Consider the following 15,436-nt stretch of genomic DNA (forward strand, 5'->3'; position numbering starts at 1 on the left):
CTCACCTTCAGGTTCATGCACCAACCGAAAGTGTCCAATTTGCATCTGAACCTTAGTCAACCACACCTTCCATTTATTTCAGTGCACCGGCTCAAGGTTAAACTGCCAACACTATTTCCATATGGAACCAGAACATGTAAACACAATGGGATTCTTACTCAGTGAGATCAATGATTGACCAATGGTGCAGCACTGATGAGGTTTGACCCTAAACGTGCCCTCATAACACCTCTCATTGAGCTGAAAAAAACAAATCCAGGCAACAATCGCCCTGGCATTGTGTTGTATTGTGTCACAGCCACGGTGTTGAACAAAATCATGGTAAATATGTTCCCTAGTCATGTGTCCCTAATGTGTTTTCATTGTTTTCCTCCCTCTCCCCTCGCTGGACCGGGCGAGCAGATGTTGTTGGTCGGCCGTTCTGTCCCCCAGCGTCTGTGTTGCATGAGTTGCCCAGTGTTGACTCAGTGGAATTGTCTGCCTAAGGCATGAGTGTCCAGACACATGGACATAATGAGCAAAGGTCAGTAGGCCTCGCTCCCCCCACCCCGTCAACAGCATCACTTCAAGTGGACAAGCACTGGCAGCTTCGCATACTGTCCACCCTCAAAATGCCCTTGCCCGTTAGAGCTCCAAACACCTCCAGCGAGCCCAAGGTACTTTATAATTTCAACTTGGACAACAGTCACTCACACACACACACACACTCACACACCCAAAAATATTAGCTCACGTCAAGAGGTACTCAATTGATAGTGAAAATATCCTACATTTTATATTAAGACATTAATAATATGTTATTACACATTAGTAACATGTAATAACTGATGATATAGAATCCCAGATGAAGAGCAGTACAGCAAATACACACTTTTACATAAATAAATAAACATACAACCCACACAACTGTCTGCAATATATTGTTACATATATTATCATGTAATTACACTGTTATTACAGCTATAGCATACAATGTGGACCTTTATAATACATAAATAATATGTTAAACTGCTAAAGTATGCTTCACTGATGTCCATAACACCATCCAACACAAACATTACGTAAACAAATAGTGCAGGGCAACATCGAAATGGGGCGTTGTTATTAAGCGCTCTATACATTATTAAAGGCTACACTAATTAAAGCTAAATTAAAGATTCCTAAAGGTTACATAAATTTCTATCTAGCATTTACTTGCGTGATAAATAAGTATAGAATTGGATTGTGCATAAAGCAGACAAGCTGCTTTTTATCTTCTTGCATGGCGTAACATCAAAGATATTCATTTCATTTCCATATCATTTGAAGGGTAATGAGTCTCTATTTTTTTTCCTTTTATTCATCATCTCCGCACCTGTCCATGAGTTTTCTTATAAGCCTCCCAAGTTAAATAAGACGGCTTGACCTTCATGTGCTCGAGCGTCTTAAATCATTGGATCGTCCTCATCCTCGTCCTCCTTTGTCCAAGTAATCTTCCGAGCCAAACTTAATTCAGACCTCGCTCGCTCATAATCACCAAAGCAAACACCATTATACAGCCACCATCCAATGAGGTCGACACGTTCATATCAAAGTGATGGATTCTAATCTATTCGGCCTCCTTCAGACGTAGTCTCAATCAGACAGAAGGGCATGATCTACGGCATGTGTAGACTATTTGAACCTTACAGTGCTGTATCAGAAACCATGTTGTTGTAGACTTTCTACAGTAAACAGGCCTATGCTGTGTTTATTTGTGGATTTCAACATCATTTACCATTAGTTAAATAGTAACTACTGTGGAGTTTATAGTAGATATGGCACTGATTTATTTAATGATTGGTTTTCATATTGGGCTGGTATGAGTAGAACATTCTGCAGTCTCTTTTTAGAAGGGACAGTAAAGTGGATCTGATTTGGTCCTGTAACAATCTAACCTGAAATAGCACGTGTACCTTGTTGTTAGTTACATATTTTTAAGTGTTTTAGCCTAGAATTCCTCACATGTCTTTCGATGTACACAGTCCCAGATGTAGACTTATTTACCCTCAAAGTTATGAAGTTGCACGATAAAGGCATTAGAATAAAACCTGATCACAGTGAAGTGATTAAAAAAAAAAAAAAAAAAGATGAAAGCACTCCTTGGCAGTGGCTAGTCAGGGCTTTGAATCAACAACAACATTTGTCTTTGTTAATTAACAATCAATTAAAATGTTCTCTAGGGACCGAAAAGTGTTGTGTCTACAGTTCAATAACATCAATGACACCTACATCCCTCTGCTGTTAATTATATGATAACTACTATGTAACTAATATGTAACTGAAATAGTTACACGCCTTAGGATTTGTTTAGTGTATTAGTTAAGTGCTTGGACCTAACGACCTGTGGAGAGAGTTTGCCGTAATTTTCCCTGCTTCGACACACCTCATTTCACTTGATCATTAGTTAAATGATCTGACGAGCTGAATCAGATGCAGTGGAGCTAGGAGGAAAAAGTACTAACTTGTGCAGTACTGGGGGCTAACCTGGAGGTTGAGTCCCACTGGAGGTCCCTAGTGGCAGCCTTCAGTAACTCCTGCCGCCTTGCATACAAATGGCATCACCGAGGAAGCTCAGGAAGCTGCCTGGGAAAACGAAGCGGCTTGTGAAAAGGCCCAGAGGAGAGGCGTAATAAGCCAGGATTGAGCACCTCCAGCTTTAAACGCACCTCTCTGCCGCTGACTGATGGCCAATTAAACAGTTAGAGGCTTATCGATCACGGGAGAATGAGGAGGATCCCCCCAAACATCCTTAAATACGCTACGCCAGGGGCCCCCGCAGATGGGCCTCGCGTTGACGTGCATTTTTCATCTTTATACCAGCAATTTTCCATTTTCAACACTATGGAGCTAAAGCAGTTGGTGGGGGGAAAAAGCGAAAACAAACCCAAGCTGGAATCATTGCATTGTGGAACAGAGAAACGGAGTTCCGGAGCCATTTATTAAGTGCTCTGGCAGATGGTTGCTTGCATAGATCTTAGGCAAGCATGCTGTGAGCACAGCCAAAGGCACCCTGGAAAACGTAGTCGTATCTCAGCTCAGCTGAGGCCTGCGAGCGCAGAATGCGCTGCCGTTTCTCAAGGTCAACCGCAAGTGCGCTATCTGTGGTGAAGGAAGGCGAACGAAGGCACCCCAGGAGAGCGAGTGTATCCCACTATAGCCCTGATCAGCAAGTCCTCAGCCACCCACAGCTCCTCCGGTGGGAGGCTGATCTAAAGGCTGCGTCGGCTACACAACCTGCAGGCTAGTCAGCTAATGTATCCTCTAGTGGGCGCTGTGAGCCGTTGCCGAGGAACATATTACATGTATTTTCATATAAAATCCGGCAGCAGTAAAAGGAGGAAGAAGACATTTGCTTCGACGAAAGATCAAGCCAAGCATCTCTTCAAATTCTCTTCAACATCCAATTACAGCAACCAATATCTTTTTATACGTTTCCATGTCAACAAGAGACAGCATCTCAAAAAAATGGCTTCCGACAAACAGGACGGTACACACAAGACATTTGAGAAATTATGATCAATATCCTCTAATTATGACACAAATGTGATATCGACTGAAGGGCCGCAACTGAAACATAGTATTGAACAGTGTTGCCGAAAGCATTACCAATATAATAGGACACACTAGATCAGCCACACATGAGCTAAGGCCACTTTACGCAATGCCAGGTGTTGGCTAGAGGGGTAGTAACCCCTTTATAAAAGTGTCAATAAGCAGTTACAAAGTGCAGCAATGCTGCACTTTTTTCTTTTTTGCCAGGTATCTACATGGTTAAACAGTAGGTCTTTCTGGATATTTAATTTGTCTTCTTTATCAGTCAATATCAAGACTGTCATCGATCCATGAGTCATCCAACATGCGTTAAGTAAGTTTAACCATTTCATTCATATTAGGATACTGTCACTGTCCCAAAAAATAAATAAATAAATAAATAATAAAAAAAAGGGTATGTCCATTTTTGTCGACTTTTGAATTAGATTCGATTTGAACACAGCAGCTGTCCTTCACATTTTGTGTGAAAGTCATGGTGAATGGACCAATAGAATTGCTTCAAAATTTACTGAAACTAAATCTTTTAATATTGACTTCCACTGAAAAAATAAATAAATAAATAAACAACAAAAAAAACCGTCTCTTCCTGTAAAGTTACTATTGTGGAGACATTTCCATATTTTTCTGACTGCAACTGTCAGGACCAGACAGAGAGCTGACACTTGCGGATCACAGTAAAGAGTTTATTAACGCTTATCCAAAAGAGTAGTCGAAAAACAAACAAGGTTCAAACACAGGGAGCAAACAGTACCTCAGGGAAGAAGCGATAGGCGTAGTCAAAAATCAGGCAGAGTCCAAATACCGATGAATGCAAACAATACCAAAAGGCACGAGGCAAGAGATGTAAACCGAAATAACATACAAGGAGTAGGCAACAGGATATCGTTAGAATAGTTTCAAGAGAACGCTTTGTATGCTGGGACAAACCACGGCGATACTCGGCATTCTGGGAAATGGAGTCCTGGGATGTAGGCGTGACAGCAACAGTATTTTTACTTTGACATTTTTAGTGCATTATCTACCTGATGGAATTTATGGACAACTGATTTCACATTCATCAACAGAAAAAATAATCTAAAACATCTGGAGCCCCATTTTGGCCTTTCAAAATCACAGGCATAAGTTGTGTTCAAGCTGCTAGGTCCATGTAGTCCTCTACTACAGACAAGCCCCCATTTTGGGGAGGCTTGCAAAGGGCCTAGTCTCCCAAAGGCCCGAGGCCAAATCCTTTCAAAGGCCCTGCATCAGGAGATGTATATAACTGAGGCAAAGCACACATGGTGACAGAGATGTAGTGCTCGTTCTCTACGCCCTCAGACTCTGTAAAAGCCCCCGTAGAGGTTCCTCTCTCTCTGTTCCCTTCCCCCTCTCCCTCCTCTCCTGCCCCAGCCCCATTTGCATGTGGCGGATGAAGCGGGGGACGTATTAAGCCTGGTGCAAGATAAGCAGCACCCACATTTGTCACCAAATGAAGCGTGCTCTGGGATCATTGTAACCTCGGCCTGCTGTTGACTCGCACTGTTTACCTTTTTCTCGTTTCGGCACAAACCGTGGCCCCCTCCCCATGAATCAAAATGAAAGGCGAGGGTAGCGTCTCATTCGTTTGAGGGGTACATGTCTAATTTATTGCAGGCTGATAATTCAATTATGAGTGTCTGACTGATGGTGGAGGTAGAACACATTTTCAGGGCACTGGTACTTTCCGGTGGTAAACTACAGATGGGAATGGAGTGGATGTGGGGGGTACCTTGCCTGGGCGAGGATGCCACTGCTGTATGCAGTTATCTATCTAACTATCTATCAATCACAGTTGCAAAGCAGGTAGCAACAGCACTCAGCTCCAAGGTGTCAGCGTACAGGGCTCAGTCCCAGCATTGGGTCACAATCAATGAGGAATTTGGTGTGTTCCCCCAGTGTCTGCATGGGTTTCCTCCATGTGCATAGGTTTCTTCCCACAATTCAAACCCATATGCATATATGATTATGGTGGTGGTGGGTTTACCATGCAAAACTGTCCACAGATGTGAGTGAGTATGTGAATGGGTGAGTGTGTGTTGCCCTGTGATGGACCGGTGCCTTGTCTAAGGTGTGTTCCTTCCAGGTAGACTCCAGTCCCACCGCGACCCTGATCTGGACGAGGTGTAATCCAGAATGCACTGTACATGGCAGCTGGCCTTTTACAAATCCAAATAGTGAACGTATATAGAAAACAGAGCAAAACTGTTAACCCTCTGTAGTCAAAGGGTATGTTCTTGATTCTCATAGACCTCCTTAAATTGACCTTTGAATGCAAGTGTGTGTGACATGACCCCTGCATTTGTCTCAAACCCCCTCAGGCTTTTCCTTCCTCGCTGTTTCTCAAAACTGCTGCAGCAGCTTCAGCGGCGGTAAAATTATTGAATGGCATTTCAGTCATTCTTTATAGCTGCCAACTGAATGAAGAATGATGGGTTTCCAACATCAGTCTTTAGTGATTTCCTCAGTGAGCCTTGGTCAGTTTTATAGGAAATATAGATGGGCACATGAAGGCAACTTTTGCACACGGCGAGGGGCAGATCTTGTCGAGCTCAAGCCCCAGCCTCAGAAATCAAGATGCGTGCCGCATACGTGATCCGTAATCACACACTGCGTTATTCCAGATATCAATAAAAGCATACACATTGAATTTGAGGCACAGACACAGAGGGATGCACGATTTCTGAATCAGGTACAGGTCTCAGCGTCATGGGTGCCTCCTTTTTTCTCACGAGGGTTGAATTAACTTCAACCTGGCAACGCAGTCATTGTTATGAACATGGTTGGGAATGTTATGAAAATGCGAACGTGCTGAAAAATAAAGGTTAAATCAAACAGAGATGCATTATGTCTAGTTTATTCCCTAATTTAATCAGATCCCTATTCCGGGCGCTCAACCGAAGATTAAATAACCCGGGCCCCTCAGCACTGAGAGAAATCTGATAAATTCCTTTCTCTTTTTTGCCGTCTCTCTCTCTCTCTGAAGCATAATTTCCTCATCGCTTGATCCTTCTGCCTCTTGAACACGGTGCTATTTCACCGGTGGGTATCAAGGGGCTGAAAATAAATAATTATATGATAAATTCCTTCCCCCCCACACCCCCCATCAGCGCTTGCTTAGCGTTGTTCACTTGCATCATTTGAATTCCTCCGCTCGCGACCGAGGTGGGGACACAAATCCCTCTCTCTCTCTCTCTCTCTCTCTCTCTCTCTCTCTCTCTCTCTCTCCGTCTTGCTCTTTTTTCACCCTCCACTCCATGAAATTAACATCGCCACGTGGAAGGCCTCTGCCTGTGCTGAGGGAAGGCGCTGTTAATAATTTGCCATGCGTTAGCTCAGGGACGGAAAGGAGAAAATTCTTTGCGATCCTCTGACCACAAGGCATCTTCACCCAATAAATTATGGTAATAGTGGCTTCCCCTGCCTGCTCTCATTACAGCCAGAATCAATGGACAATGACAAGTGCATCGCTGGGGCAAAAGAAACACCAGCTCTGGGACGCTTCCAGTTGTAATAATGCAAATAATGTCAAAGCCTAGCAGAATCATGCACTACACACATCCGACGGCTTCTTAGACGGCGCCCCGGCAAACAAAGCTGAGCATCCAGAGTGTGAATTATACACTGAGTGTTGGGGGGGTGGGTCACATTTGCTTCAGGGTGAATGTAGACAAACCTGTGAGGCACAGGTGTGTGTTTCAGTGAACTCTTACTGTCCTTATTGAGTTTGTGAATGAAATCTAGGCTGCGTTTAAGAAACGATTCAAATATTTTAACTATTCAGCCTTCAGCACACATGCATTAATATTATTCAGCTACACACCCTCCTGAATTCCTCAGTGAAAACAACAGTGGTCCTTATTATAAAAGCTAACATCAAAAAATGAATAAATAAAACTCAAAAGACTAACTACACACCCACGGCCACAAAAGAAATAAAAAAAGTATTCAAGCAAATCCAACGTCGTTGCACTCTTCAGGACTGAGCCCCAGTGTTAGTTAATGCTGGATAATGAAGCCAACTCTGGAAAAGGAAGAGCAGACTGTCAGCTACAGTCTGTAAACTATAACCTCAGGCAAACCTTACTAACTACCTGATGAGAGTGTGAATCCATAGGCATTTGACACCCCCCCCCTTATTCCTCCATTCCCCATGTAATTGAAACAATGTGTGTATCCCATAGAAGTTGGAGAGATAAAGGCACATTCTATACGTAACACAAAATGCCCATCATAAGTTTGAGAAGGGTATGTTTGGGCTTAATTCCCAATCTATTATATTTTTTTATTATTTTTTTTTTTTATGAATAAAACGTTGTTGGCCAAAATAAGGCCAGTACATATGTATATGTATTACTAATATGTTATAAATATGATACACCTGTATGTACCTATCTTCATTGTGTATTAAGCATTAATCTATGTGTAATAATATATGTAACAACTGCACCTTTCGTCCCTGGACACTCAGTCCCTAGGACATTTTTGTTTTGGACTATGGAAGGACATCAAAGCACCTGAAGGAAACCTACGCAGACACAGGGAGAACACACAACAAGCGAGAATTGAATGCTGACAAATGACATATAATAGACCAATAGAAATGGACCATGTTTTCCCATTACTTTCTGACACCAGTGGCATTTCCAGTTTGGAGATGTGAGGTTCTGCTCTGACATTGACTTTATGTAAATTCCTGATTGTGAATATATGTATGTATTTATATGTAAATAATGTCCTATGTTTGGTTATTGATTTATTTAATACATAGATGAATACATACAGATGCTGTGTTCCCGAAGGCAGCAGAGCTGTAGTGAGCTTGTGAGTGTGAGAGGAAGGTGAGGATGAGGATGGTGCTACAGTGAGATCCCTGACACCGGTGTGAGGCGAACTTGACGGACAAACCTGAACCTGGGGAACTGAGGCACAGCCGGTGACAAACGCATACACACTCCATCACTCACACTGTGATCCCTCCATCTATCTCTCTCTCTCTCTCTCTCTCACACACACACACACACGCGCACACACACACACACACACACACACACACACACACACACACACACACACACACACACTGAGCACATACTGAGTGTTGTCCCCATTGGTCTACATTCTCATGACAGTTTAATATATTTTGATGGCTGTGAGTATATGATTGTATCAGTTCCTACAGCTGACCTAAGCCAAGTGGACGTGACCTGTTTTGTCATGGCAGACCCCATGCTGGGCACCCACTCTATAGACCTTCAACTGGCACATTCAAGAAGTATCTTATAAGAGCTGTGCTTCTCCAGTTTCTTTAGTTTGGTGTATTTCAGTGGTAAAAATGGACGAATCACTGCACCCCACACTCTGCGTGACGTTTACAGCTACCAATCTGTTGCCTTGTCATCACAGTTGTGCACACACCACACAGTCGAGCCCAGACGAGGCTCACACTTTGCTGGAGATCCCTGGAGGCCTGATCATGAAATCCCGCTGTCTCACGGAAATAAACATGACAACGATCTGCCACGTGACCCAGACAAATTAGATTCTGAACAACTCGCAGTAATGACTGTTTTCACAAGAACAACAAAACCCCATGAAGGAAGGATATAAAAAGCAAAACAATGCCAAGATTCCTCACAAGTCCTTTGGCCTTCCATTTTTCCCAACGGCGCTACAGTGCACTATTGGCCTTCTCACGTTCAATTCTGACAGGCGTGTGCCCTTTGCTGTTGTTAACATGTTTTTGTAAATCACTGACACTGCACAACTGTGAGTACTGTCAAGAAAGGGTTAAAAAGTTTTCACGCTTTTGGAGTGTTTGAGCAACTGCGTGAATTGGAAGAACACACATTGGTAGATGGATTGGTGACTCAAAAGTGTCCATAGGTGTGAGTGAATGTGTGAGTGTGTGTCGCCCTGTGAAGGACTGGCGCCCCCTCCAGGGTGTGTTCCCGCCTTGCGCCCAATGATTCCAGGTAGGCTCTGGACCCACCGCGACCCTGAACTAGATAAGCGCTTACAGATAATGAATGAATGAATTAATTAATTGCTATTATTATTATAATTTACACACATACCCCAGCTCTAAATCATTTTGAACCTTGACAGATCCAAGACAGTCCACAACACATGTATTCACACCTGCGAAGGCAGCCATTTGTTTGCAACATGAGGCTTTACGCAGAAACAAAATCACAGAACAACAGTCAGAACCAGCAGCTGATTTCTTCACCTTAAGTTTGTATCAACATTTCATGAGAATGGCATTTAGCTAAATGTTTATCCCCTGAAGTGTCCTGATGTGAAAATGTATGCATTTCTTACAAATACTACAAAATATTAATGAACTTATAAAGCAGGTTTATGGCTTTGATCTAGATTTGCTCCAATACTGAGCCAATAACTGTATTGTAGATATTTGTATAAATATAATGCACACATACAATCCCAAGGACTACAGGAATATTTAGAAAAAGTAGGAATTGGAGTGCATCGTACTAGGAATGCAGTTATGGAAATTGGAATAACAGAATTTGTGGAAATACAGGAATTAAATTTGATATTAAAAAATGACAGTTTCATTCACCTCAGTGTTGACAGCACTTAATGTATTAATATCTGTAGTATTAATCTGCGATATATATATATATACTTTATTTAACTGTAATTTAACTCTTATTTTATTATTATTTTCATAGCCCAACAACGACAAGTGAAAGACTACAATCTGCCCTTTGTCTAAATGGGGCATATTTTAATTTAAAAATCTAAATGTGAATAAATAGTATCACCGTCCAACTTTCAGTGGAAGTCAATGTCATTCGTCAGGAAATTTCCACAGCGGCTGTGTTCAGATTACGTCGCTAAAACTAAACAACCACAAAATTGGAGATGCATGTTTTTTTTTTTTTTCTGAACACTGAAATACAACTATATTTCCATCTGTTAAAATGTATTAAAAAATTATACATCAGATATATATATATCAGAGTGTGTTCCGCCCTTAAGCCCAATGATTCAGTGTAGGCTCCCGACCCATTGTGGCCCTGATCAGGATGAAGTGATTACAGGTTATTTTCCATTGCTCTGGGCCCCAATGAATGACACAGAAATTTCACACTGTTATTACCATTGTTATTATTATTAATATTATCATTATTATCACCTTTATGTGAACGTGGTCATGCTCCAAATAGGTTGCTGCCCTAGTGCAGCGTATCCTCATGATAAAGCCTGGCAGGCCGACCTTTATTTCTGACCAGATTAGCTTTCCGAGGCAAGACGAGAAGGCTTTGATAAGCAAAAGTGCCCTGTCAGCACACTCCAGAATGATCCGGAATGAACCCTACATGTGAAGGCACATGCTCCTCACTATCCTCCCGTCAAACCATGATAAACCTTTACGTAGTTATGCGTTTGAAGCCTGGGAAAAGAAAAAAAAGGAGAAATCTCTCTGATCTCTGGCTTTTAATTGAGTTCGCTTTGAAAGAGATAATAATAATAATAAAAAGAAGGTCCTTGACGGCTGGGGAAAGATCACGCTCCAGTTTAGCATAAAACCTTGCAATCTCCCTGTGAAAGGAAGACACCTGCTCTAAATAGACACCAAAAAAATATAAATAAATAAAACACCCAGCAAATAATGTGCGTATTTACTTTGTTCCAGACGTGGAGAGTCCTGGGAGCGTGGCTATTTATTTAATCTAAATTTATTCATAATTATTCACTAATTAATGCCAGAGAAAGAGCCTCTAAATACATCACCTACTGCGCGGTTGTCCTCCAGCGCGAGAGGAGAGCGCTACTTACACTGCGGACACAACCAGCGCAATGCGAATGAAGTGTGAAACAACCCAACATGGATGTGTTTCCCACTTATAACTGGCTCCCAGGCTTGCTCCAAATGACCGCATTATGACCATGAGTTGTCCCCGTTATTTGGCCTTTTCCTGCCTTTCGGACACATCGTACTACTGTCCACTACACGTGTGAGTCAGCGGAGGAACACCAGCTGAGCTTCAGGGTCTAAGCCACAGCACTGCGCCTTACTTAAGCCAAAAGTGAGGATTATTTGGTAGAAATAGACTTTCCTACTATGTCTACTGGACAGGTTAAGCTTTGGCTAACATTAGCCTATTAGCATGAAAAACAAATGCTTGTTGAAATATCCTTCTTACACTTCGATAAGCAAACAAACAAAACCAAACACGGCCAACAGAGGCCACTTCCTTCCAATATGACCGCCGAGAGTTCTCTAATCTTAAGCCCAAAGCCAAGACCCAAGCAATGACCTCATTATCTCCACCTACAGCTTCTTTTCCTTGGGTTTAACCTTCTCGAGAACTATAGTTGACTTCCATGGTAGAACAATACTGAGGCTAGTCTTAAACCTCAGCTTAAGAGGATTCAAATATGGCCTCCTGTCTCATATAACAAACTTGTACAAAATAAGGTTGAGTTTAACTCTTGGAAATGATCAGTAAACATCGCAAACAGGAATTACTGACTGAACAAACAAGGATGGATGGCTTGTGCTTTTTGGTTTGGACACCAATGTAGTAAAAGCCACTCTTTGTGATGTGATTTGTGCTTAAAGACGCTGGAGGACCTCTTCTTTGTTATTGCTTTTTCAGGAAATCTCTACAAATACTGCTCTCTGAAGAAAAGCAGCTATCTCCATCTTTGTGGACTTAGTTCAGTAAGTCTTTTAGACGCAGCCGCTGTCCTTCACATTGTTTGGAAATTTCATTTCGAATGAACCAACTGAAATGCAATTTACACTGATTTCAAATGGTGTTCCTTGTTATTTTATTGTTTGGAGATATGTGCTTCTCTTTGGACAGCTAAGGAATGCAGATCCTATAAGTGATGCATGCATATGGAATAGTCAATGTTGATTATTACCCAGAAAGCCAATCCAGGACAGATCCCCATGGTTGTAAAATAGCGGTATACACAGGCAATGAATCTCATCAATAAGAACCTAAATGATAACGATGAGCATCGTTCCTAGGGAATGTTCTTCAAAGCCCTACCATCCTGCTCAAGCTTTATTGTTTCTTGAAGTTAGCCTATTAACATCGAAAACACCCTCTAAACAAGTGGTCAGTAAAAGCGCTACCGCAGACCACTTCTTACTCCAGATCACCAGGGCAAGATTTTTGATTCGCAAAAGTCCAGCTGCAAGGTTAGTGATCACTGACCCCAGCTACCATCCAGTGCCTGAAATCCCCGCACCGCTGAATCTGCTTATGCTCAGAATTCCCTTCCAGCAGCCAAGGCTGCCCAAGCTTACTCCGCTGAGCTGTCAGAATCCTGCAGATGCAGCAGGAAAACGGGCTGAGGGGCGCAAACGGCAACGTGGCCAAGCCAGGCTTGCTCCATGCAGGTGCCGCGAGTGTGCAACCTTTAGCTCGGTCTGGGGAAGGGAAACGGCTTCAAACAGCAGGACATCACTGATTCGCTGCAATTCGGTGGGTTTGGACAAGCATTATTAGCCTCGTAACACTGGACTTTGTGGAGTGGTGTAGCCTCTGAAAGCTACATTCAGAAACACACTCCACTGTGCCCTTACCTACCACCAAGGTTGCATCGTGTCATAGTGTCATAGTCTTGTCCTCAGACGTCCAAGCGTATCACGACCTGTTATGATCTGCTACGATTTGTTATTTATTACCAACCCATGCTGCAAAGCTGATCTCAAGCATAAGTCTTGGCCCCTTCACCCTCCACACTTGTGCCCGTCCATGCACTACACACTGCATACAAACACTGCACACAAACACAAAGAAAAGAACTCGCCCGAGCAGTCAAAGGAGTGAAAGTTCACGTGAACGCTGGAGGACAAAAGAAAGAAAGAAGAAGAAGAAGAAAAAAAAGGGACAAGGTTGTGGACTCACCGCCGCAGGAGAAGAGGAGGCAGGCGAGCACGAGGCTGCATCTCCAGCGGACAAAGGGACGCAGGTGCAACGGCATCGTCCCTTCTCCTTCGCGTTTTCCAACAGAACACACGCAACACAAAACGCGTGCGCGCGCACGAACGAAGCGGCTCTCGGCGGCTGAAGTTGTGCTGCGGCGGCTCTGCTCGTGGCAGCTGAAGAGTCAGCGCGAGCTCCGCATGGGATCCGCTCGCGTCTCCTTCTCGGCTCTACGGCGCGTCAGCCTCCTCTCGCGCCCCGCCGCGTCCGCGTTGCTCAGTAACGAGCTGGAGATACGCGCCCAATCCGCGACCGCGCAAACACACCGCCTGTCTCTCTCTCTCTCTCTCTCTCTCTCTCTCTCTCTCTCTTTTTCCTCCCTTTTCTCCTAATCTCTCGTTTATTTCTCTTTTTATTTTAGATTTCCCCCTCTCCTCCTTCTCTCACTCTTTGTGTTGTTTCCCTTCTCCTCTATTCCCTCCTTCTTCTCTCTCTGTCTGATTCCTCCTACTCTTACTCACCTTACTCTTACTCTCTCTCTCACTCTCTCTCTCTCTCTCTCTCTCTCTCTCTCTGTTAGCGCGCGTAAACCGAAGCTCCGGTTCTCTTTTGCTCTTGTTGTTGCTGTTGTTGTTTTCGTCTTCTTTTTTTTGTTGTTTATTTTTTAGTTTTTTTTTTTTTAGTTGTTGTTGTTTTGTCTGTGTCTCTCCCGCACAGCGCGCGCTCCTGCAGGGCGGTTCAGGCTCGTGCGGCTCCGCGAACGCATCTGCACGCGCAGCAGCAGCACCGAAGGGAGAAACGGTGCGCGAGAGCGCGCGGGAAAACCCGGACAGGAGCGCGCGAAATGGAGCGGAGCCAAGGAGGGAGGGAGGTGTGTGTGTGTGTGTGTGTGTGTGTGTGTCAACAACAAAAACAAATAACAATAATAATAATACGTATCATAAATGTACATGAGAGTAACAAATAACACAATGGCTAATAATTAAAAAACAAAAGTGGTAATAAAACAATAGCAAGAAAATAAAAATAAATATACACTATTATCTGGACTTATATATATATATATATATATATATATATATATATATATATATATATATATATAATATTAAAAGTGTTAAATACATAAGACCCCCTCACTCACCCCCAATTGAATCCAAAAGAATACAATGATCAAAAATACAACAATAACACATTTTAATAATAACACATAATAAAATAACAAATGTGTGTAAATAATATTAGACTGCAGCTCTAGTGAGGCGTGTTATGACCCCAGACACAGGGCAGTATTTCAGCAGAAAGGACTAACAGGTTATGCTCTCTGCTCATTATAGTGAGAGTACAGTGAAGCATGCACTCCCACAAATTCCCAACAACAGTTTCCAAGGGTTAAATGCAGCCCTTCTCTCCCGCTCTCTGTGTGCGGCGTTGTTTGCTCAGAGCTGAGAATAACGAGAGAGATTTAAGCGACTCGTACTGTATAAGTGCAGGATATTGCTCGCACACTCCTCTCGGTCTTCTGTCAGCCTTTATCTGATGGTGTTCAGGCTTCATGAGGCGTGCATGTAATCCACAGCAGATGAAGCTTCCTTCAGAATTCACGCTGCTGGAAAAGGGCATGGCTTTCTCATGTGGAAAAGTGGGTTGATGGAGAGATTATTGCTTTTTTTCTCGGAGATTGCGTGTGTCGCTATGCTAATGCTGACCTGCGGACCGGATGTGTCAAGACCCATGGCCGTGTCTTCTGTCATGGGATGAAGAGAAATTTGGGATCTACTCAGCATCGTTGCCTCGTTCGTATTCGGAGACTGAATCCCAGTGAATCAAATACCAGTGTTTATATGGAAGTGTGGTAGAACGGTTCTAACACTGGCTCCGGTGCTCCGGTTTCCTCCCATGGTGAAAAACCACATGTCTGTAGGTGGATT

General features: G+C 43.0%; 1 protein-coding gene across 1 annotated transcript in view; it reads right to left on the reverse strand.

The window, feature by feature from the left end:
* Positions 1-13,904, reverse strand: part of unc5a (unc-5 netrin receptor A) — a 224,549-nt gene extending 210,645 nt beyond the window's left edge. Inside the window, exon 1 of the mRNA XM_066642294.1 lies at positions 13,488-13,904. Coding sequence (XP_066498391.1) covers positions 13,488-13,563 — 76 coding nt within the window. The 5' untranslated portion in view covers positions 13,564-13,904. The remainder of the gene's footprint in view (positions 1-13,487) is intronic.
* Positions 13,905-15,436: the final 1,532 nt, after the last annotated feature.

The sequence above is a fragment of the Hoplias malabaricus genome, chromosome 13, assembly GCF_029633855.1.
Source record: "Hoplias malabaricus isolate fHopMal1 chromosome 13, fHopMal1.hap1, whole genome shotgun sequence".
Taxonomy (NCBI): domain Eukaryota; kingdom Metazoa; phylum Chordata; class Actinopteri; order Characiformes; family Erythrinidae; genus Hoplias; species Hoplias malabaricus.